The 23,503-nt window shown below is 39.5% G+C and overlaps 1 protein-coding gene across 1 annotated transcript; it reads right to left on the reverse strand.

Annotated features, from left to right (window-relative positions):
• Nucleotides 1–819: 819 nt before the first annotated feature.
• On the reverse strand, nucleotides 820–21,393 carry lrsam1 (leucine rich repeat and sterile alpha motif containing 1). The gene is made up of 25 exons (XM_044333896.1): nucleotides 21,035–21,393; nucleotides 17,432–17,630; nucleotides 17,151–17,207; nucleotides 16,575–16,619; nucleotides 16,334–16,411; nucleotides 15,110–15,178; nucleotides 14,930–15,014; nucleotides 14,710–14,831; nucleotides 14,516–14,606; nucleotides 12,595–12,704; nucleotides 12,415–12,444; nucleotides 11,239–11,361; nucleotides 10,531–10,670; nucleotides 10,366–10,410; nucleotides 9,456–9,526; nucleotides 9,090–9,189; nucleotides 8,864–8,951; nucleotides 8,686–8,760; nucleotides 7,317–7,397; nucleotides 6,313–6,408; nucleotides 5,196–5,294; nucleotides 4,980–5,111; nucleotides 4,340–4,406; nucleotides 3,444–3,640; nucleotides 820–2,856 (listed from the first exon to the last, which is right to left on the reverse strand). The coding sequence occupies exons 2-25, from the start codon at nucleotides 17,501–17,503 to the stop codon at nucleotides 2,734–2,736; spliced, it is 2,196 nt and encodes a 731-aa protein (XP_044189831.1). The 5' UTR covers nucleotides 17,504–17,630; nucleotides 21,035–21,393; the 3' UTR covers nucleotides 820–2,733.
• Between the last annotated feature and the right edge of the window lie 2,110 nt (nucleotides 21,394–23,503).

Genomic DNA, 23,503 nt, shown 5'->3' on the forward strand with positions numbered 1-23,503 from the left:
CTTTTTTTTTCCTTCTTTCCCACCACATCTCACCTCTCAGATTTATCTTGTGAGCCTTTGGAGGGAACACCACACCTGGGTTGGGAACCAATGGACTAAACTGCCAAACTGTATATAAAGTAGTTAAAATTAGCTCCACCTAGAGCAGCTACAACAGTAAAAATGCATCAGGGTTAACAATGCAATGTAATATGTTACATTATTATATATTAGTCACAACAATTTTCTATGGAACCACTTACTTTTGATACTTTGACTTCAGAAGGGTTTTGACCTATACTTGTAATGATGTATTTGTACATTTTTGTACTTGTACATTTACTTAAGAGAAGGATGCAACAATGCTGATACTACATCTTCCTGCTGACTAACTTAAAAAGTTTCCATTGCGGTATACTATCAGCATGTTCAAAACATTAAGGTTCAGTTCAACCCCAAAAAGAAAAAAAACATCACTGGTTCAGACATTACTAATTGGTTACCTAGTGCACTCCATTATATTTACTTTTTATCATTTTATTTCTATCTGAAGTGTGAATTGTATGCACTACACAGTGCTTTGCCTTTGATAGATATGAATATTACAGTTGAGCGACACAGCTGTGGGTACCTTTAAGGTAATACAGTATATCAAATGACAGCGAGTGTCCAACAATATTAATATACTGTATGTGTATATTTGTGTTCAGACTCAACAACATCTCTCTGATTCCAGGTGCAATTCTCAAAATGTGTATTTCATTACATTTCTCGGTGTTGCTGCCTGTGTAGGAGCAGTATATCTCCTCAGAAACACAAAACTTTGACACTGACCACAAATCGAGTACAGGAAAATGACACATATATATATTTTATATCATACTGACTGTTGACATGAAATGTCAGACATATATAGAGGTGGAATCTTTTACACACTACACTTAAGAGATTCATACACAGTAAGCAAAGATTAATTCCTGAAACATGCAGAGATGTTAAAGTTAAGAGCACTTGAAAGAGTAGCAATAGTGATGGCTACAAACAGGCGATGTGTTGTTAGTTCATACATATGCACCATATAATGTATAGCAATTTGAATAAGTGGGATGAAAAGATGTCAGAGACAAGTGGACAAGAAACTAAAGTGAGGTCCAAGGTTGGATTATCTCCCTGGTAAGCAGCACTGTTTGGCAGTTGGTTGGTGGTAATTTGATTGACTGAAGCTTTGTTTGGGAGAATATGAATACATGCACCACTGACGCACCGTATCAAGTAGCATAATAAGGTTCTTAAGGTGGGTCCTGCTTTATCATCTGAGGCCCTGTCATAAAGAGGATCTAGTTTTAAAGTAGAACTCCAGTGATTTTGTATCGTACATTCAGAAGTTGATAAACCTGCGAGAGGAAGATTTTCAAAAAATTATCAAAACTGATGCAACAGAGGCTGATATATATATTGACTTTTAGTCACTAGTACAGGTCATGCTCCTACAATTCCCATAATGCAACTCAATAGCGTCTTAAATTAGATCCTGCCTGTCTGGATCCCAACCACAACTTTCAAATTAAATACACTCATTCTATATTTTAGGCTTTCTGTTAAAAAAAATTCTAGCCTCTAAATGGAGATAATATAACCCAGATGACATCATTACAGTTGTTTTCCAAGACTCCCATCAGAGCCATAGAAAATATGATACAACTGTTTTACAGGCTGAGTAGTAATTTCATCTAAAACTAAACTTGATGTGTTAAAACTGTTGAAGTTCTTTCAGAATCCTCATTATTTCAGCTGTGATTGTGCTCACATGGTGCATGTTTATCATCTTCTTACGCAGTAAACCTGGGGGCAGTACTATAGTATTAGTATTATAGTAATATAATATAGAGAATGGAAGGAACTGTGGATGTTTATAGGAGCCCAGCAGCTTTTTTGCCCCGAGGCTCCCTAGCAGCTTAATCCAGGCATGGTGAGGTGGATGTCAAGAACAGAATAAATGGAGGACAAACATCTTAAGAAATGTGTTTTTCTCCAAGCTGTCTTCATATGCATCCGTGTAGAATATAACTGACCCATATTAACACTAGATAATGATTCCACCTGGCATTGAGGGGCCTAGATGAGAAAGGACAGAAGCCTCTGGCAGTTAGGGCAAAAACAAAGTGTCTGAAATGGACTGAAGTGCAACAACAACATGAGATTGCATTAGTGAAACAATCACAACCAGCTATGATAACTAAAAGCAATAGAAATCAATAGATTATGTTAATATAACAATAATAAATGTTAGACAGGTGTTACTTTGGTTGACAACACAGATAAACAGTATTGTTTAAAAAAAGGTTTCCAGAAAAAGGCACACATCAATTGAAAAGGTATATAAGGCAAAGAACAGTCCATTTAAAGAAAACAGTGAGTGGTGTAATCCACTAGGCTCTTAATATAGTGTATCTATAATACAAATTAAACATTTTAGAATTAAAAAAGAACAACAAAATACAACAGGAATGGGTGCCAGTGAAAAACACAAAAACAAACAAACAATCAAAAAAAAACACAAAACCTTTCAAAAGTGTTGTATTCAAACATGGTTCTGCATATACAATAAAGGATTATTTGGTTAGTAGAGGAAAGTGGCTCAGCCAGCTCTTTGAAAACCCGCTAAAAGCTTTTCTATACATGACAAGGTCAGCTCGCAGCAGCTTTACGATCATGCACAAACGAAGACGAAGGAGCAGCACGGTGCCGTCGGCTCTAGCCGTGGTAGAGGCGTATGCGCTGTGATATGCTGCTGCGGCACAGAGGGCAGTTCTGCAGAGCATCGCTGCACACCTGACAACAGCACACATGACCGCACGGCAGGAAGATGACCTGAGCCTGGAAAGAGGAAAAGACACTCAATCAGTCATCTGGAAGAGTGTGTGTGTACATGTGTGCTAAAGTTTATATGTTCGCAGGTCATCACTGCAAATATTTTCAGGGGGAATTTTTCTGGTGTCATTTAAGAGTAATACTCTGCATTTAAAGAGTTTGGAGGGTGGTATCTTTTTTTTTTACCTTTCCAAAACCAGTAACCAATAAATATAAAACACCTGCATTCTTTCTGTATATTTATGATGTAGCCTACTTGAAAAAATGGCTGTTGTAAGTGTTGCTGAAAGTGAATAAAGCACAGCAAAAGTTTATCTTAATAGCATACAAACAATAGAGGACCCAGTAAAGAACCTTGGGGCACACCACAAGATAAGGACTGTAGCTAATTCATATACGCAGCACTGATGTCTCGCTCCTGGTGTAAAGTTAAGGCACTGCTTACATGTAGTACACATGTTAGCATCACATCTAAAGATGAGGGCTGTAGACATTTTGAGTAATCAGGATATTATGCCTCATCCTTGATATAAAAAGCGGCTTTTCACATGTTAATCTAGCAGACACAACAATAACTAAAGTGTTTTTCTTACTCCAGTTTCCATGCAGACCACACACTCTGAGCTCCCTGGTCCCTCCAGAGGGCTGGGGGCAGATGGGGTGACAGGGGTCCCTGGAGTGAGTGGTGGGCTGGGCATCTGGATGATGGGGGGCAACTGTGGGGATGAAGGGGGCGGAGCAGTGGCAACGGTTTCTTCTTCCTCGTCCTGCTGCACGGCCTTACAAGCTCCTAGTGGAGAAGGAGACGATCAGAGGACAGCGAACAGGCTGCAGTGTTGCACATGCTGTAAAACTGGACAGCTTTTCATTGACTTTGCATGTGCTTTCAAACCTAAACACCCTCTTTCATCCTTCAAATAGGCCGAAAAATATATTTTGCTATCTAAACATTATCCCTTTGAGAATCTAATAAAAGCCCTCACTTTTCCTTCTTGGATTTCTCAAACTTCCACAATCAGTGGGAACTTGCATAGTAAATATCCTTTCTGTTTCTATTTTTTATAGTGTTCTGTATTGAAACAAAGCATTTTACACTATTACTGGGGATATTTAGGCCATAATTACATATAAATATATATAAATACAGCCTTGCCAATATATTAGCATGGCTGATATTATCACAGATGTATCTGTATATGTCAGTCGATAAGTTCAGAAAAGCTATAGATATGTTTGAGGTCACCATGTTCATGATCAATTATATGTTTGTGACTCTACAGAAGGTAAACACATTCAATTCAGTAACACTGCATGAGCTGCTGTCAGTCACCAGGATTTGATTTTTTCTGTTTGCTGCACTGACAGTTTGGGAACAGATGATTTCTCATACTGAATTGAAGACTCACACATCAGCCTGCAGACTGCCAACATGCAGTGTGTACAGTATAAGAATCTGGATAATATATAGTCATATAGGACATAGGTGTACCTTCAGGCTGGTGATCCCGAGCCCAGTTCAGAAGAGCTTTCTGGATGCCTATTTCATTAATGCCGAGCTGAAAACAGAGAAAAGAGGAATAACGCTGATGACTGTGCACATTCACAGATAGTTAACAGTTCTTTCTCTGTCATACAGACATAAAAAATTAAGGCTGTCCTTCAAAGTCCACAGCCTAAAATTCAGTGCAATCTGCCAGCATTTTAACATTCACGACATTGAAAGCAGATATGGAGCCATACTTGTTGAGCCACGAGACTGACCATAACAGTTTTCTCTCTTCCTGCACATACATACTGTACTTAACATTAGCTTATAGTAGCTCATTTAATCAAAAACAGAGGCACACATTGCTATGTGAAAGCTAACTAGACATAACCAGTGTTGTGATAGACATTACCAAAATGAAATGAAACAGTAGAAATATCAAGAGACTGAGATAATTAGAGATGGGTAAAAAATGTGGACCAACTTAAAAACTAATATCTCTTTTTTGATTCTTTTCACACTGTCTATGCTTGAACACCTGACTGAACTCAACTAGTGTGCAGCAGACATGATGAGAGAAGGACTTTATATGTGACCAATAAGACGGCGGATGTTGAAACCGAGCGTTAGTGAGACCACAGACCTTCTTGAGGTCAGAGGAGTTCATGTGGCAAAGAGCCGCTGTTGTCACTCGATGGTGAGCCAGGATGGGCAGGTAGTGCTGAGCCGACAGTCTGCACAACAGATTGACCAACTCTTTCTCCACACCTGCTTCCTGCAATAAGATTACAGTTATTCATCTGCACAGTTGGTTTTCAGATGCTTCTGTGTGTCCTTCCTGCTCTGCTCTGTAGTGTACCTGCATGCGCAGTGCCAGTGGTTTAGTATCCAGCAGTCTCTGGTACTGGATCATCCAGTAGTTCTGCTGGTTGGACTCTGACTTCAGCTCCATCTCCGCCTGGAAAACAACAAAGTGATTACTGCTCTCGTTTAACACTTGACCCAAGAATGAGAAAGACGGTGGTGGAGGAAAGATGGTGAGCCTTACAGTTCAAATGACCACTAATAGATGTGTGAGCACATAACAGAAAGCAAATGTCAGCAATCTCTGCCTCTAGAGAGGGATTATTATGATGACATGTAACAGAAGACAGCATGAGGCATTGCCTGACGCGGAATGACACAATGAAATACGTGTCAGGAAAGACACAATGGGACAGTGAAGGTGTTAAGTATAACCTCTCTTCTCTTCTATCTGTCTTTCTCTTGATAAATATTCAGATCTTGTTATATCCATATCACTTGTCATGTATTCAGGAATACATTCCATGATCATTCCAAACCTTCAGTCAGCCAGGGACACTCACATTTGTACAGTCCGCTGAGCTCAGATCAAAAGAGAGCAATGGAACAATTGATGGATGTGACTACAATAACTCGTTGTAGCTTGTTCTAGAAATGAGACAAGCACGATTTTGAGGGAGGTAGGTCTGTTCCTAAACTTAATGTAATGTAGATGGGAAATCCACTTTCTAACACTGGGGTAGGAGATTAGAGTAGCCTGATTTCCCCTGGCTGGTTTTGTGTTGTATTGTGTTGGAGTTCTGACTTCTAACTGGCTTTTTAGATGTGAGCATGTGCAGGACAAAGACTTCACACAGGAGAAGTATTGCTGTGACAGCAGAGCAGCAGTGTGAGAGCAAATATGATTACATGTAGTGATGCATTCTCCTAATTGAAATAATTTAATTCATAGTCTGAGGTGAAAATGACACTAACTAGCTACTAGAAGTCTAAATAAGTCAGTTACCACGGCTGAGCTGTTGACTACTTGTAAAATTCAGACTCATCAAATATACTCAGTGTCTCAGTAAAAAAAGAAAGAGATTCCATCCACCATAATCTGCACTGAACTTAAAAGTGATTTTAGGCTAATAGCATTCCAACAACCATATATGTGTTTTTAGTTTCCTCACCAGAACCTGCTGCAGCTCCTGCTCTCTCTGCACCTTCTGCTTCAGCAGCTGCTGCAACAAATCACTGAGAGCCGTGCGCTGCTCCACCAGAACCTCCTGCACACACACACCATCATATAAAAGGTACAATGCACACTCATCAGTAAATTACCAGAAAATAAAACAAAAGAGTTAAGAAGTAAAGAGACATCTCCAGCACAGTTCAATGATAGGGGGGGAAAATCATCATCTTTGATGTACTTTCCTGTATGAAAGCAGTTTAAAGTCCACCTGTTACATTTTAAATATATAAACCATCAATAGACTTCCTTCTGAAATCTGAACATTGATATGAACTAAGGTACAAGAATCTATTTAAATATTTAGTTAACTACTGCAAAAACACATCTTTACTTAAATTTAAAGCCACTATGTATAGAATTTGAAAACATGTGACGTTAAGCCCCCTGGTGGTAGCACTGAGACACTGCAGCAGACAGCTATGATGAACTATGAGAGCTATGAGACTGCAGCAATTTTCACCAGGAACTTTACATTTTTCTTTCAAAGAGAAGAATCACAACAAACTTTAAAAAAAACTACAAATAGTGGCTTTAAAGGAACAGTTCAATATTTTCAGGAAATTCATTTATATGCTTTCCAAGTGTGAGAAGAGACGATTGATATCATTCTCATGTTTGTGTGTTGGAAGCTGAAGTCAGGACGTGGTTAGCCTAGCTTAGCATAAATACTAGAACAGGGAAACAGTTAGCTTGGCTCAGTCCAAAGTTCAAACATACACCATGATACCTATTATAATTATTTTTTTTATCACTCTATTGAAGTCATGAATTAAATATTGCTTTACTTCAGATTTTTTTCTTGAACCTCAGAGTGTGGAATGTTAAATTATTGGTGGTGCAATGGCATGAAAAATAACCAAAAGAAACGATGGTAATCAACAGGAGGAAAGAAAGAATTAAGTTAAATGAGGGACGGCAAAGAAAGAAGGGGGTGACACCCACCTGCAGGTTCTCAGCATCCAGATTGCGTCTTTTAATCTCCAGTCTAGTCAGCTGCATTAATTCACCCTCTATGAGCTTGATCTGGGAACAGTGGAGAAGCAAACATGAAGCTAGCAGGGAGAAGGCACATGCGGCTGAACGCAATGTCAGGATGAAAATATTCGTGATGATTTGATGAAATGATTTTCTGACTGTGGGTTATATTACACAGGGTACAGGAGTCAGGTGAGTCCAGCACCAGGTCAGGTACCCATGGGTAAATATTTATTAGATATGGGCAGGCAGCGGGTTAAGTAAAACATTTTTTAAAAAGAAAAAAAAAAAAGAAAAGATAATAATGTCTGGTGTTGCAGTCTTTCTAATTTTATCTTCAACAGTTTTATTGTATCAATCCCAAATGTCATCTCAAGTAAAAAAGCCACTGCTATACTCTAAATAAACTCATTATCTCAACTTGGAATCTTTTGGAACAGCTCACCGGTGTGAAGAAAATCACAGTTTCTGTTAAATCCTGCTGTCTGTGTGTACATTACATGTGATTTGGAGTGGAAATAATCCACTGACAGCAAGGTGGGTGCTTCTGCCTCTGCTCTGAATCACCGTGTAGCTTCTTGAATTTATTTAATTTTTTTTTAGCTGATGCCTAGTTTATTTCTCTGGGCCACTGTGTGTCCCTACACTATACTGTTTATGTTAGTAAAAAGCTCTGAGCCTATTTGATTACAGGTCTAGTCACAGGTCTAACATGAACTAATCAAGAATTTATTCAGCGATTATTGCAGGTAACAGGTCAGTTCCTGTTCTGCCTGACACCTCACACATGATACACTGTGAACTCTGGCACACGCACACACACACACACACACACACACACACACACACACACACACACACACACACACACAGAAGCCAACCAGTCTTATCATGCTGACAGCTGTTCACTGATGTTTTTAAAAGGACTTCAAACTGAGAAGGTTCTTGTAACATGAGCCATACAGAACATTAAATTGAGGACTGGAAGGCTAGTGATAAGTGATGAGCATGGCTCTGGTGATGCTTTATTTAAATACCTCTTTCACCAGTGTCATGTTCACTAATATTTTTGAATCTCCCAGGAAAACAGAAAAATCTGATTAGGTACTTTCATTCCTTCTAGATCTTTTCTTAGCCATTTAATTTATGGAAAATAAACTAAGTATCATATAAAAGCTAAACTGAAATGTTTTTCATGTGAAGGCTGTTCAACTGGCTTTAGTCTGAACACCAGTCCACATCTTCTACTATGCAGCTTTTTACCAGTGTCATGAAAAACAGAGATCAGTGACGGGTTTGACCTTCATCCAACCCATCTCCACCGGTCCACACAGACCTGGTTGCGGATGTATCCGTGTACAGCATCCTTCTGCAGCTGCAGGGCCTGGAACGCTGCTTTCTGCATCTCCTCCTGCAGAATACAATCAGAGGAAATGACTGATCACTGAGATAGATTTCTTTTTAAATGAGTACAGTGAGGTCAAGGAGAAACGCTTTAGACACAGAACACAAACCTCCTGTAAGATGTGGGCGATGGCTTTAGATTTGTCCAAGACTTGGAGGGACATCATCTTATCAAACTGCCTGTCCAAATTCTCCATACTGTTCAACAACAGGGAAGAGAGACCACATAAAGTTTTATACAGTGTCGATTGGCTACTAAAAACACATTTGCAACATTAACATCCTTCCTTTCAGATGTGGTGTCTGGTTGTTTGTGTGTGTGTGTGTATGTTGAACCTTCTGCAGGTCTCAGAGACCAGGCTCTGTCTGCGAAAGTCACTGGCCTCCTGCAGGAGGCTCACAGCACAGCTGTCTGACAGCATCTTCTGCATGGCCGCTACAAACACACAGAGGAGGAAAAAAATGTGATGAAGACAACAAGGAAATATCATTTTAAGTCCACAAGCAGGGGGAGTAGAGAAGCACAAAAATCTGGAGACACAAACATATCTTTGGCATTTGATACTTTGGTAAAGAAATCAAATTAGAGAAGGAAAAATATATTCCTATCACATCTGTAACAATAAAGATGTTTCGGTGTATGGACAACAACCACTGCTTTAATAAAGCAAGTAAAGTTTAAGTATCAGCTGAGCTGCTTACCGGCCACCTCCCTCTTCCTCAGTGAATTGGCTTCTTCCTGTGTGATGGCGGTCAGATGCTCCATACGGATCCTGTTGGGGAAATAAACTGTTAACAACAATATTTTGATAGTCATGTCTGACATTAAACAGTAACCATATTGCCAGACAGCTGAAATGCATGGTAAAATATAAAAACCTGGAAAAATGTCAAAATTGTCATATAATTCAGTTCAGTTTATATACTGTAAACTACAATCACTTCACTGTAAGCTACACAGCACTGAAACTGCTCTTCCCAGAGTTACAAATGATTTACTGATGGCTGCAGACTCTAGTGCATGTTCTGTGTTACTATTGGTTAACCTCAGTGCAGCATTTAATACCATCGACCATTCCGTCCTTATAAACAGGCTAAAACAGTGGGCATGTACTACTGGAACTGCTCTGGACTGGTTTTCCTCTTATTTAGCCAACAGGATCTTTTTTGTTTCTGTTGGTGAATTAACCTCACAAACTGCTGAGGCTAAACATGGAGTACCACAAGGATCAATCTTGGGACCTTTTCTATTTACCCTATTTTATTCAGAAAGACTTGAAAAAACCTAACCTATCCTTTAAAGCTAATGGTGGCGCTGCATCTCTGGTACAGCCTTCCACTTAGAGATCATGCTGACTAGCACCAGCTCTGTTTTAATATCTCATCTTCAATGATAAAAGAGGAACTTATACACTAAAAAGATGCACAAATTGTAGTAAAGCCTTCTATGTCCTGTTCTTGTGTTTTTATTGTCCTTCCTCTGGGAAGCATTTAGTTGGAAAGTGTTCTATAAATAGCCTCAGTCTGGTAAGTGGAGAACAACCAGATAAGTGTGGCCATGTGTTGAGTGCCTCATATCTCTTTGCTGTAACAGATCTGTTATGTCACTCACCGATCTTCCTCCATGGATTGGAGAAATTCTGCGCTCTTTTTCTTCCTGGAGAGATAAAAAAATAAATATGCTGCTTTTAGCGGGGGTCAAGCATCTAATCTGTGACACAGACCAACACCAACAACTCTTCACCACCACAGACAGCCTGTCCCTTTCAGGTCCTACCTCTTATTGTCCATCAGCATGTTGCTGATGCGACTGCTGATGCCGTCTTCAGCGAGTCTCACTCTCTCCAGCACCATCAGCCTCTCAGCCTCCAGGGCCCTCTGCTGCTGGGAGAGCCCCAGCTCCACACGCTCCTGCTCCTAAATAATCAGTGCACACAGATCAAAACTTTAACACATCTAGAAGTAGCTTATAAAATACACGGATAAGAGGAGTGAGGAATTCAAATTTCCAATTTCAAAACTTTAAATTTTGAACCCTATTTCTGATAACTTAGCGGGCTTAACATCCACAGAAACCTCTCATGTCGCTCCTGCAGCATCATCCATCTCTCTGCTGTTGATCTGGATGTTCAGTAAGTTCCAAGCTAAATACAACAGGCGAGCTTCAGTGCTATGAAAAGGTGATACAGAGACAGTCTATTTAGCTCCGTTGTGGAGAAACGATGCATGTTTGGAACACACTGAACATACAGATCAACAGACAACAACTGGATTATTCTGCAGGAGTGCTTTAAGAAGTTTGCGTGGGTGTTGTTGTTGATATTTACTTCTTGCTGTGAATCTGTTGTAAGAATCCACTGTAATGGCTGTGAATCCAACAGCTGCTGTCTAAAGATGAAGGAGCAAGCTACAAACATTTCAGAGCCGCCTTTCAAACTTACAAAAGTCAGCAAAAATCACGTGAGAAAATCAGGGAGTTGTGTACCTCACGGACTGAGTTGAGGATTTTTTCCTTGCGGGAGGTGTTCATGAATAGAAGCTGCGCGTGCTCCCTCTGCTTCTCCTCCAGGTGCCGCTCGAAGGCCAGCTTCTCCTCCTGCTTCTTCATCTGAGGTAGGAGGGGGTGAAGGGGCAAGTTTAAATGTGTGTGTGTGTACATGTGAATACTGTACAGTATGTCTGTGTTTAGAATAACATGAGCCTTTCCTGCAGCTGCCACATCAAAAGTTTCAGCTAGTAAAATAAAAAAAAACTAAAAATCTGTGAATAGAAATTAACCAATAGGAAGTAAAATAAGCCAATGCCTCTGAGCAAATTCTCTTTATGGCTTCATACCCTTTCTGCAGATTCACACACAACCACAACCCTCTGACAAGAACTGTCTGTCCTCGCACTGTTAAACTGTGCAGCATCTGTGCTTGTGTTCGTACGAGAACGCAATAAGCGACAAGCTTTACACTAAGAAACCTGTCAAATGTTTTTAAGGACAGTAAATCAGCTTAGTCTCAATTTCAGTATCATCATGCATCATCATCACTATTAATGTTGTGAGCTGACAAATGCTGTTAGCATTAGCATTAACCGTCTTCATGGGAATCTGAGTCAGGAAGTGACATCACTGACAGAAGAGTGTTCAGCATCAGTCTGGATTATCACATGCTTTGACTGAAAATTACATTCAACAATGTTTTACTCTTGAGTTTCACTCCAATCAGTGACGTCACTGCAGGTGTTATCTGTCAGCTGGTCAAAGGAAGAATACCTGCTGTGACATCACTGATTGGGTCTGGTATGGTGGCCTTTAAGGACCAAACATATAGAAAAGCAATTAACAGCATTAACAGAAGTGCACTCCACAACAAGAAACAACTACAAATGACAAATCACATACAAAAAAGAGAAATACAACATAAGGGTCATCATCATGTGTGTCTTTTTTTATCATTCTGCAGTAGTTTTATGCCCCATGTAATTCAGTACAGATTCACCCGTTACATTTATTCTAAAACCTACTTCCCAAGTGACTGTGAGGCCACAAGTAAACCTACTGAAGTGCGTCATGAGTTGAATTAAAAAACTGTGGATGTTTTGAGTAAAGTAAAATGTGCCACAGTAGACGAGGCTGGATCTGACAGCGATTGTGTCGGCTGGAGTAACGCACCTTTCTCTTCTCGTAGTCGCTGAATTTGTTCTGCAAGAAAAAGTGAGGAAAGACTGAATGAGGCTTCCAGCATCATTGACAGAAACCGGTAAATACAAGTAAATTAACAAGTAAACAGCGCTACATACTGTATACATGTGCAGATTTCTATTACTGTATGTGTGTTTGTGTGTCACCTACCTGCCAGGCCTCCTCTAAGCCATCCATACAGTCTGAGTTCTGTTTGCCACAGTCACTCTCCAGCACTGGCAAGAGGTACTGGGACGGAGGGCAGTACTCCTCTCCCAGCTCTGAAAACCAGATCATCCAAAGAGTCCAACAATGTCCTCATACACAGTCTGATATGATGTCATGTGAATACCTCACACCCTGATTTTCATTTTCTCACTTCCACTGAAGGATTACATGCCACTTCACAGTCTGTGTGAAATCCTACAACTCTTGAGGCTGGGTCGTACCAACAAGGATTATTATTTCCTAAAACCTGTTGCACACAGCTGTAAACCTGGATTTAAGTTATAACCCTTAAGATTTCAGTACTGATGCACCAACTGTGATCTATTAATACAGGTGCCAGTTCCATTCAAGATGACACATTTATCAGCCACAGAAGAAGAACAGCTGTTTATAGAGTGCAACCAAACACACGGCAGGCTGAGGAGATTCATCGCTTCACATCGGTTTATTAAAGAAGCCTAAAGAGGAGCAGTGGGTTCTGTTTTCTGTATCACATCCAAAACATGCCTCCATCATTTCCTGTGAATCCCTCGCTGGTTTACTTCACTGCCTGCAGAGATCTTGTGATTCCTGTTCCCACTGGTGCAGAGAGAAACCCTGAAAAACCTCTGCGTGTAAACGGGAATATGACTGGAATATTCATTTTCATTAGTCATGTAAGCAGTTTAGTAGGAATATTGCACTTTTTCGGAATAAGGGCAAAAACTGGAATATTTTGTGCGTGTAAACGTAGTCACTGATTGAGCAGATGATCTTCCCGACCATCACCACTCTCAGACAGAACCAGACTGAAGCCCTTTAACAAAATATAACTTTGTGCTACTCAACTGAAAGCCATATTCCATTGTTTGTGTAACATGATAAATGAACAGAAACATTGGACTGAAATTTGCGATTTATAACAAAAACACTAGTAATGTTGGGAACAGGGCCGAATGAAAAGCCAGAGAAGCAACATTTTCACAATTCCTATGATCACATCTAGCGTATTTTTTCTGAAACTCCACACAACTCCCTTTTCAATCTTTAGAACAAAATCTGTGTGGTGCAGACATTACTGAGCATGCTCACAGACACAGTGTCTTCTTCTTTTTTAAACTGCAGTGGTCGACCGTATTCAATGCAATGAAGGAAAATGTCACTCAGTACATCAGTAGAGGTCAGTGTCAGTATTTTTAGTGTGTTTTAATGATAATAGTCCTATCAGACAAATATCAGCCTGTGACTAACCCGAGTATTTATTATAAAGATACATCTCAGCGCAGGTTTTGGTCCTTTCATGAGATTTGTGGTTAATAGGATTATATAACACCAGACTTAGCCATTAACATTATATGAATCAGCTGCATGGAATTCATCAGATTGTGGGTTTCAAATTTCCAACATCTTTACTATAATAATTATATTATATCATAACTTTTTTTTGACTCCAGTCTGCACAGATCTGATCTAATCTTATAATTCAATATGGTGACAAAATGACATGAATTATTATAAATTAAATAAGTACTCTTAGGTTTGTTAATCAGATTGAATTGTGCAAAACATTATTATTATTATTATTATCTTGAATTAAGAAAAAAATCTATTATCTCTAAACTCTGTTGATGCAACTCAGTCCCAGTGATATCAAACCATATAAAACTCTGTTGATAAAGTTGAAAACTTGCTCCTGTGCAGTTGTTAACTCGGAGAAACAGATTATAATCCTGTTATCAGCTGCTGAATTCAATCAAATCAATTACAGATACATAGAAGACAAATAAAATACCTACATGGAAAACTATTTTAAGCCAAAAAAGTGCACAGAAACAGATGGGTATGAGTGGAGGAGATACATGTGAGTCATTGAGTAAACCCTCACCGGTGCATAAGAAGCGTTGGATGCTCTCTGTTCCTTCTGCACACACAGATGCAGGTGGATAGGACATTGTGGCGGCATCGAGTGTAAAGCTCTGTCACAGCACAAACACACACATAGACAGGGTTTCTGTCATATCATATCTTAGGGTTTTAGCTGTACTGTAAATTTTAAACCCAAAACACACACACACACACCTCCAGGGTGCGGACGTAGGCTATATTTTTAGGAAGCTGGACGATGTTGTTGTCACTCAGGTCCAGGGTGCGCAAGCTGCTCAAAGAGCCGACTGAGGATGGTAGCTCGCTGAGACAGTTACCTATTAGACACACAGTGATGAGGAAAAAAAGACAGTTAATTCAGTTTGACTTGTTCATGTCCTCTCACTCACCGGCGAGCAGGCAGTAAGCAGCGTACCCTTCAAATTGAGTGTTTGCAGAAGCCGCAGATCCCCGATGGAGTCTGGCAGGTCCTTCAAACGGTTCTTCTCCACATTCAGAATCTGACAGGACACAACATGGCCACACATGGATGATGAGTTAAATCAATTCACACTCATTTCCTCTGTACCAGGAGTCGAGTTCAGAATAGCATTACCTGCAGTGACGCCAGCTTCCCAATGTCTTCTGGGAGTGAGGTGAGCTTATTCTCATGCAGATCCAAAACCTAAGGAGTCAGACAGGCTCAGTCATGCTTATTTGAGTGATGTGAGAGTTCAAATATGTATGCAGGCTTCAAGAGGCAATATTATCAGAGACAATTCCTTCTTTCAGCTCTTTCACAGGTTTGAATTCAAGTTATTCTGTCTTAAACACTGAGGAGAAACCCTTTAGCCTCTTTTAGCTCTCTCTGGGACTGACTGATAGTTTGAGCTTTTGCTACATGTAGTGACAACTGAGAGCAAAACATGAGGGGAAAGATGATTTTAAACTTATATTGGCAGCTGTGTGGTCAAATGTAGCATGGAACTAACACTAACGAGGTTTGTGGGTTAGATAACTGTTGGTGCTAAAAAGACAGAAACAAAATAAAACTAGTACACAATTCAACTAATGTTAAATATGGTGCTTTGAGCCAGTGTCAATTATTATCAACAGAGGGGAGTGCTTGTAAATCACAGGTCAACTATAAGATAGGAGGGCTCCCTTTGTCCCTCACTAGATCACTAGAACCTCCTCAGTGACTACAATTACCATCTAATGGACCTCTAGAACCTCCTGTAGGGCCAATTGTACCACCTAAACAACCCCTCAATGACCACTAGACCCACCTAACAGACCTCTAGAACTTCGCTAGATCACTAGAACCTCCTAAATGACCACTAGAACCACCGAATGGTCATCTAGAACCTCCCAAAAGGCCACTAGAACCACTGAATGGAAATCTAGAACCTCCACTAGGACCACCAGAACCACCCAACAGACCTCTAGAGCCTTCTAAAGGACCACTAGTTCCTCTTCAGTTACCACTAGCACCTCATAATGACCTCTATAACCTTCTTTGATAAATGAAAGTAAAACCCAACATGAACTGTTCCAAGTAAGGTGTGGTTCTACCATGAGTCTCCAGAACAGCTTCAATGCTTCTTGGCATAGATTCTCAAAGTCTCTACTCTACTGCAGGGATGAACACTTTTCTTTCAAAAATTATTCTCTAATTTGGTGTTTTGATGATGGAGGTGGAGAACGCTGTCTAACACATTCTCCAGAAGGTGTTCGGTGAGGTTGAGATCTGGAAACTGAAGGCTGTGACATATGATTCTCATTATTTTCATACTCATTAAACCATTCAGTGAGCCCAGTAAAGTCTGTTTTACTTTACCTTTAAAGTGGCGAGAGAGCTGATGTCACATCCTTTTGGCAGCAGTGACTTCAGCTCATTGTTATGGAGGATAAAGACCTGTAGGAGAGACACAGACAACACTGCTGTCTAACTGCTGACTGTGCAAGCAAGGACATGCTGATACTAGTGAGTTCTACAAGTATTGCTAATACAGTATTTATTACACACACTGAATTTGAATATGCTTTATTCACTATTCAGCTTCATGCTGCATTCTTACCTTCTTCTGTAGCACCTTGCAAATGGAAAAGACACTCGAGGGAACCTGCGGCATAACAGATCAGACCAAAGCTTCAGCATCTACATTACTACCCATACAATACTTACTAGTTAGTTACTAGCTGTTTTTTCAAACAATTGTTTCCCCTGACTGCCCTTGCTCCTAGTCATTATGCTAAGCTACGCTAACCAAATCCAGAAAAAGAAACATGAGTTTGATCGTCTCTCACTGACAGAAAAAAAGAGAATACACAAATTTCCCAAAATTTTGAACTATCCCTTTAAAAGAGAACACAGATTACTGATAAACCCTTTTTAAAAAGGGTAAAAATTGAGGTAGCAGAACCAGAGATATTGTGTTTTTTTACAGAGGTCTGGTAACCTCACTTCTTTCTAACTCCACACCTCCAGATTTGTTTAATTATTAACTTAACTTAATAGTACACTTTGGTGGAACTAAACCTGTTCTAAAACAGAGTGAATGATTTCAAAAATCTATTATACAAGTAATAGATCTAATTTCACAACTAGGCATCAGTGAAGCTTCCCTCACATCTGTTCAAAGTAACTTTCTCACCTCTGAGAGCTCACATGCTGAGATGTCCAGGGTGTCATCAGCACCTGCCTCCTTAGACTGAAGAACAAGAGACAGTCAAAAAATTGTACGGGAAAGATATTCTCTCTTTTAGAACAGAAATGACGCATGATCATAATCCCATAAAAATGGCTACAGGTTGTCTCAGCAATATCAAACAGGTTGTTGTTGTTGTTGTGACCTTCAGCACCAGCAGTAAGGCTTTTTTCCAAGCTGTGAGGTGGTGGCTGGAGGTTAGCTGGTACGCACTGTAACATACATACCCGGCACAGCTGATACTCCAGTCTCTTCTGGGAGTCATCGCTGGGTTTCCTCCTTCTGAAGAACAGAGGCATTCTGCGTCCTGCCTGTCCTGCTGTCTCTCTGCCTGCTGGGTTTCCCTCCCGCCCCGCAAAGTCAAACAATAGCTGCTCCAGAGGCCCGATGGACAGGTTGGAAAACACTCAAGACACTGCCTGCACTCTGAAAAACATGGAAAGTGAGATATTAATTGTGATATTAATCAGATGTGAGTTGAGCTCATATTGTAATATTGCTGTATGAGTCAAAACAATAACTAAATCCAGGGACTATACAGTTAGAAGCAGATTTAATTGATTTTTTGGCCACTTGGGAACAGTGGAACAAGCTGAAAACACAACACTGACATACAGCATTATAATTATATAGTGACATTAGCATTAATGTATATAGAATTGAATCTCTGGCCACCTGATGAATGCAAGACCAATAATCAGTCTGCTTTTAGCTGTTTTGGTCTCCAGTAACTCTGCTAATCTCCAGCTAGCGGCTAACATTGTCTGTCTGCTGTTCAGTGCAGGGCAGATAGTGTGGAGTGGCTTTATCAGAGCTGAGGGAAACATAGTTGGTGATAAGTTGGTGTCTTATACAAGTGTCAATACAAGTGAGTCATTGTTTAAATATAAAAAAGTATTGATTAGTGTAGCTTTAAATAACTTATTGATTAGTGTAGCTTTAAATGTATTTTAAAAAACAAATTAAACTCAATTATTCAATTTACGTCCAAAACTGTTAATTGTTCACATGATATATTAATGTACCTAACTCTCTCATTTATTATTTACTGGCTGTCTTTATTTTCTTTTTGCTCAGCTCTACCATCTTTAAATCATCTTGTTTCTCTTCCTCATGCAGCATCTTCCATCTCTCTAATATGATAATAGAAGGGTGTGTCTATAATGCATGAGCTATAGTTGCAGCAGAGACAAGGGTCTCTGTAGAAGAATTGCTTTGAGGCTTTTCCACAGTGTTTTACTGCTCTCCCTGCTCTCTGAAGCTGAATATTTCACTATGGTTCAACTTGCTTTACTGAAAACAGGAGTGGTAATATATATAACATGCAACCTACATATAGGCCAGCTTTTATTGAGTGCAGAGTTTGTCCTTTGTGGCTATGCTGTTCGTGGTAGTCAACACATCCGGCAGCTCAGCATATGAATTAGTATTATCTGTATTGTACAGCAACAAACCACCTCAAAAAACAGCCCTCGCAGGCAGGGTGTGTAACACAACACTGTTGAACTCTTCCTCTTCAAAATGCAGAATGAACCAAGCAGAAGCGTTTCACAAAGCAGCACAAACTGTGTGGTGACATTATCTACTTGTAAAAGGTTTTTACCACTGACACAGCTAATAGCCTCCATTCAGGACTAAAAGCCGGCGCAGCAAATCAAATAGTTGGTGCTGGACTCCATCCAGTGCAAGAATAAAAACCCACAACAGAGATGCCCTTGAACCAGTTGAAGGTTTTCGTTAAAAGAGGCTTCAGAATGTGCTCGTTCTAAATGTGATATTATCTTTATATTATAAAACAGAAATGAACATCCATTACAGCTCCCATGCAATAGGCAACCATCACAGCGGAATGATTTTTAGGAGAGGTTTGTGGTCCAATATTCAAGTATGATGTTGAAACTTGAAGCCTCCAGTGCACAAACACTGAGAATGGACTTTAAAGTGAAGTAGGATAAAGTTTTTTTTAGTGGAAAAACCAACCAACGTTATTATTCCAAGCGGAGTATTTTTAAATGTCTAGAGGGGATCTTTAAAAGTATGTTGTTTGCTTGATTGACAGCAGATGTCTCAGCAGGGTAACCAGACGAAAAAATGTGGGACAGTCCCAAGTTCAGAGCTGTTCTGTCAAATTTGGACTCCTTATCCTTTTTGTCCTGAAAATTAACCATTAAAATAATGGTAATAGATAATATGAACACGCTAAAATGAGAGCTGTGAGACTCAGCTTGACTTGAGGCTTGAAGGCAAAAATGCTGAGGAGTCCTGATTTAGTGACACACTAATATTGAGAAATACTGCACTGAACTATTGTGTCCTTTGAAGCTGCCAGATTGTCATGAATAATTAATAACATAACAAGCTGCTGCTGTCACCAGATTAACATGTGGAGGACCCTAAATTCAAATGAGAGAAGCCTTTCATCAAATTATCAGTCTACATGAATTATTGGCTCAATAGTTGTTTTTTTTACTCTCTGAAATCTGTGAAAATCTTCTGATCCAATCACTTGTATAGGCTATAATTCCTTCTTTTAGTTATTAAAAAATGTCCTGTTTGTCAGGACTTGTCTACTGCACTGACACTGCACTTCATCTCATCTTCAGAGCCACCCATCTATCTCTCCATTTTATCCATCTGTACAAACTGATCTTCATAATATTAATAACAAATGATTAGAGTTAGAGTCTGATGTCACTCTGAGTTATTCTATACATTTTAATCCTTCTGACATTCAAAAATTAATCCACCTGTTTGAATCATTGGTTCAGTTGTTTCAACAAGAAAATGTAACTGCTGTAAAATTGAAGTGAACCAGATATAAACATGAGTCAACTGAACTCAGGAATTAGTTTCCAGTGAGGTATTATTGAGCTTATATAATGACTGTCTGAGGTAAACATTATTGCTGCTCTAGATACAATATGCAGTTATTCTTGAAATATATAATACTTGTAATCCTGTTGTGAATTTGTTCTTTTTAAAAAAATGAAACAGAAGTTGCAGTCGCGAGGACAGGGGAAGTGTAGCTGCAGGCAGCCATGGATCTGACACACAGATGTGAGAGACACCGCACTGATGAAACGAATAAAATAACATAAATTTTATGTAACAGATAATGATTTACACACAGTCACATACAACACAGTTAATGTGTTTCGTTTTCCTAATGACAGACAATTGACTTCATGAACGGAACAGAAATAATACGTTATATAGCGTTGTCAAAGCGTTGAGTTTTGACTTTCACATGTTTTACAGTTGGTTGATTCTGAACGTAATGTCCTGGAGGCCACGCCCACCTCAACTCCTCTGTCCCAAATCTGACCCAATTTCATCCACACTGTCTCAGCCACTGACACCAGCCAGTCATCTGTACACCCTGTCCTAGCAGTTCTATTTGTATATATATATGTCCCCGTAACATATATAATGGCAGCGAGCAGAACACAATTAGTCTGCCCATGTCCATGTATGTGTAATGTTGTCGGTGTGGGTGTGGGGTTCCCGTAATTTACGTAGCTAAGTTACATAGCATAGCACAAGGTTACGACTGTAGCTAACATACGTTGCGCCTTATAACAACCGTTATAACTCTCGATGACTATCCTCATAATAGGTGCAGGTATATATATATATTAGGTCGTAGTATGTTTTATCCCACAGATTAGGCTGATAGATAATGTCAGCTTCCCCTTGACAACTTGTCACTCTGGCTACGTATAGCAACGATAAGCTAACAACGCTAGCATGTCAGCAGGAAGCCATCAGCTATCACAACCCGATGTTTGTCTGAGAAACAAGGCTAAACTAACGCTGGGTGTCATACTCACAGGCTGTGATGATGCTGTACCGCTGCTCCTCACGCTGCTGGGTAGCTGGTTAAAGGGGGACTTCCGATGTTTGCTTATGTCAAGTCTTAGTGATTGATCGAGTCACTCGTCAAAAGCAGGAAAGAGACTAAAACTATCCCCCACGTTACTCTCCCGACTCAAAAAGATGAGCAATATTCCCGATATGATCCCTGTCCAGCCGATTTCCATACGAGGGCTGCTCTAATGAAATCATAACAAATGCAAGTTATCTTCTTCTTTTGATTATTAACGGATTACAGCTAGTAATGAATTGTATATCGCCCTCTACAGCACGGAGCGTGCAGTATCATGACCTTCAATGTATTGAGGTGATGCAATATGTAGCGTTACGGACGATATGTTGCTATGGTAATGTCGTATTGTGGAATAAAATATATTAAATTATTTCGTGTCCTTTAGGCTCTATTTTATGTAATTATTCTAGTAATGCATGAAGCATTACAATGCAGCTTTCTCTTAATATTCTATTGAACAATTTAAAATTTCATGTTAAATTCCCTTTAAACCTTCCCCTAAATCCTTGGTAGGATTTCAAGCTCTGATCTATAATTCCGGGTATTGTTAGCTTGTCGTTGTCCAGATCGCCCATGTTTCGCGGAGGACTGCAAGAAGTTAAAATATTTTAACATTTGACGGCACTGCCTCACCTAATTGTACCGTCCTGCTCTCGTCCACTAAAATGATATCCGGTTTGCCGTCTACCGTCAGCATCAGTCCACACATATTCCTGGTTGTTTTATATTAATAAAGCTAACTCTTTATTTTACGGCTCATATATATAACTGTTAAAGATGTAAATGTATCCATAGGACATTTCCTTGAAAAGACTACACAGGTTGATACTGGTTCCAAGGAAAATTATTGAAATCAATTTCAGCCACTTGAAAAAAGGGTTTTTCATTTTTTTAATGTGAATTTTTTTAGATAATGTGTAATAATTATGAGAAACTGTCTCGTAATTATGACTTCCTATCTTAACTCATTATTAGATAGTATCTCATAATTATGAGTTGAGTGAACATGCATCTGTGTTCAGAAAGCCCGCTGAATCAGGTTTAAGACAACATGATATGGACACATGAACTGTGAACTTCCTGGTAAATTGTTACTTCCTGGGGGAAAAAAAAGATGAGATCACTATATAATGCGTTAAAATAAATCACTCATACAGTTAAAGATCCCTTCCAGATATGTATTAAGTCATATAAAAATACTCAACGGAATAATAATGTGTTTGTTTTTTTTAATTACCACATATATGTCTTCTCCCTCATTAAAAATTCCAGAATCTATAAATATGCAAATATTGTTCATCTGCTGGACACAAGATGTCTCCTACTTCACTGTAAAGCCCATGCTCAGTGTTTGTGCACTGGGGGCTTCAAGTTTCCACATCACACTCATGTAAATTAAATATGCTCATAGGTCTTCTCCCTTAAAATGAAATTTTAATGAGCTCAGAGAAAATTTTCACTCTCATCAGATGAATGTGAAAACAGCCTTGTAGTGTCAAACTCTGCATATACATCATTCTGCACAGTGAAGCTCAAACATCCAACCGAAGGAATAAGAAGAAAACCACATTTTTGGGTGGAGGGGGACTTTAACTACTAGTTGTGTCTGGCATTCAACCCTGCATGTAAGCAGTTTGTCCACTAGAGGTCACACTCTACAAATTTTTGTTGCAGTCACAGAGTGCAAGGTAAGAAACATACAATATGTCTGCATATGGTAATGATTAAAATCTTAGTTTTTCTTCTTTTTTTTCCTTTAGTGACTGAGCTCCAACATGTCAAAGGAAAATGTAAGTAGCCTCCACCCTTTCACAGCTAAGTGAACTAATACAGACAAATATGTTTGGATGTGGTTTTAAACCACACCACATCTGAATGTTTTATAGTCACCTCAGCTGTTTGCAGTTGGAACAAATAACACAGTCAGTTTCACCTGTGCTTTATTATTCCTGCCCATTAACTAAACAGACTGGTTCCCTAATGTCTTCACATATAAGCCCATTTTGGTTAATAAGACTATTAACATAACCAGATAACCTCTGAGACTCTAGATCCCTGAGCAGTACTATCCCTACTCTGCTGTGTTTATTACAGACCTCTGCAGGTGTGATGTATGACTGTGGTTCAGGCTATAGGCAAGAGGCATACGGGGCGGACTATAAATAACCACATAATTAAAGGCGTTGACAGGGAACTGACATTGTGGTTAGAACAGCTTTTCCCTGAGCCCCCCTTTGGTTAAAAAAGTCTCACTGCACTGCAACCCTAAAAACCCCAGTGGTCCCCTCAGAAGCTACGTAGATGTAGGCTTAGAGAGCTCATAGTAACCTTTAATTTTAATCTCATATGGCATCATCAGAGTATTCATGCATTGCTATTGAGACTCACAGACTTGAAGACTTGGCTACAAACA

Source organism: Thunnus albacares, chromosome 18, assembly GCF_914725855.1.
Source record: "Thunnus albacares chromosome 18, fThuAlb1.1, whole genome shotgun sequence".
In the NCBI taxonomy this organism is placed as follows: Eukaryota; Metazoa; Chordata; class Actinopteri; order Scombriformes; family Scombridae; genus Thunnus; species Thunnus albacares.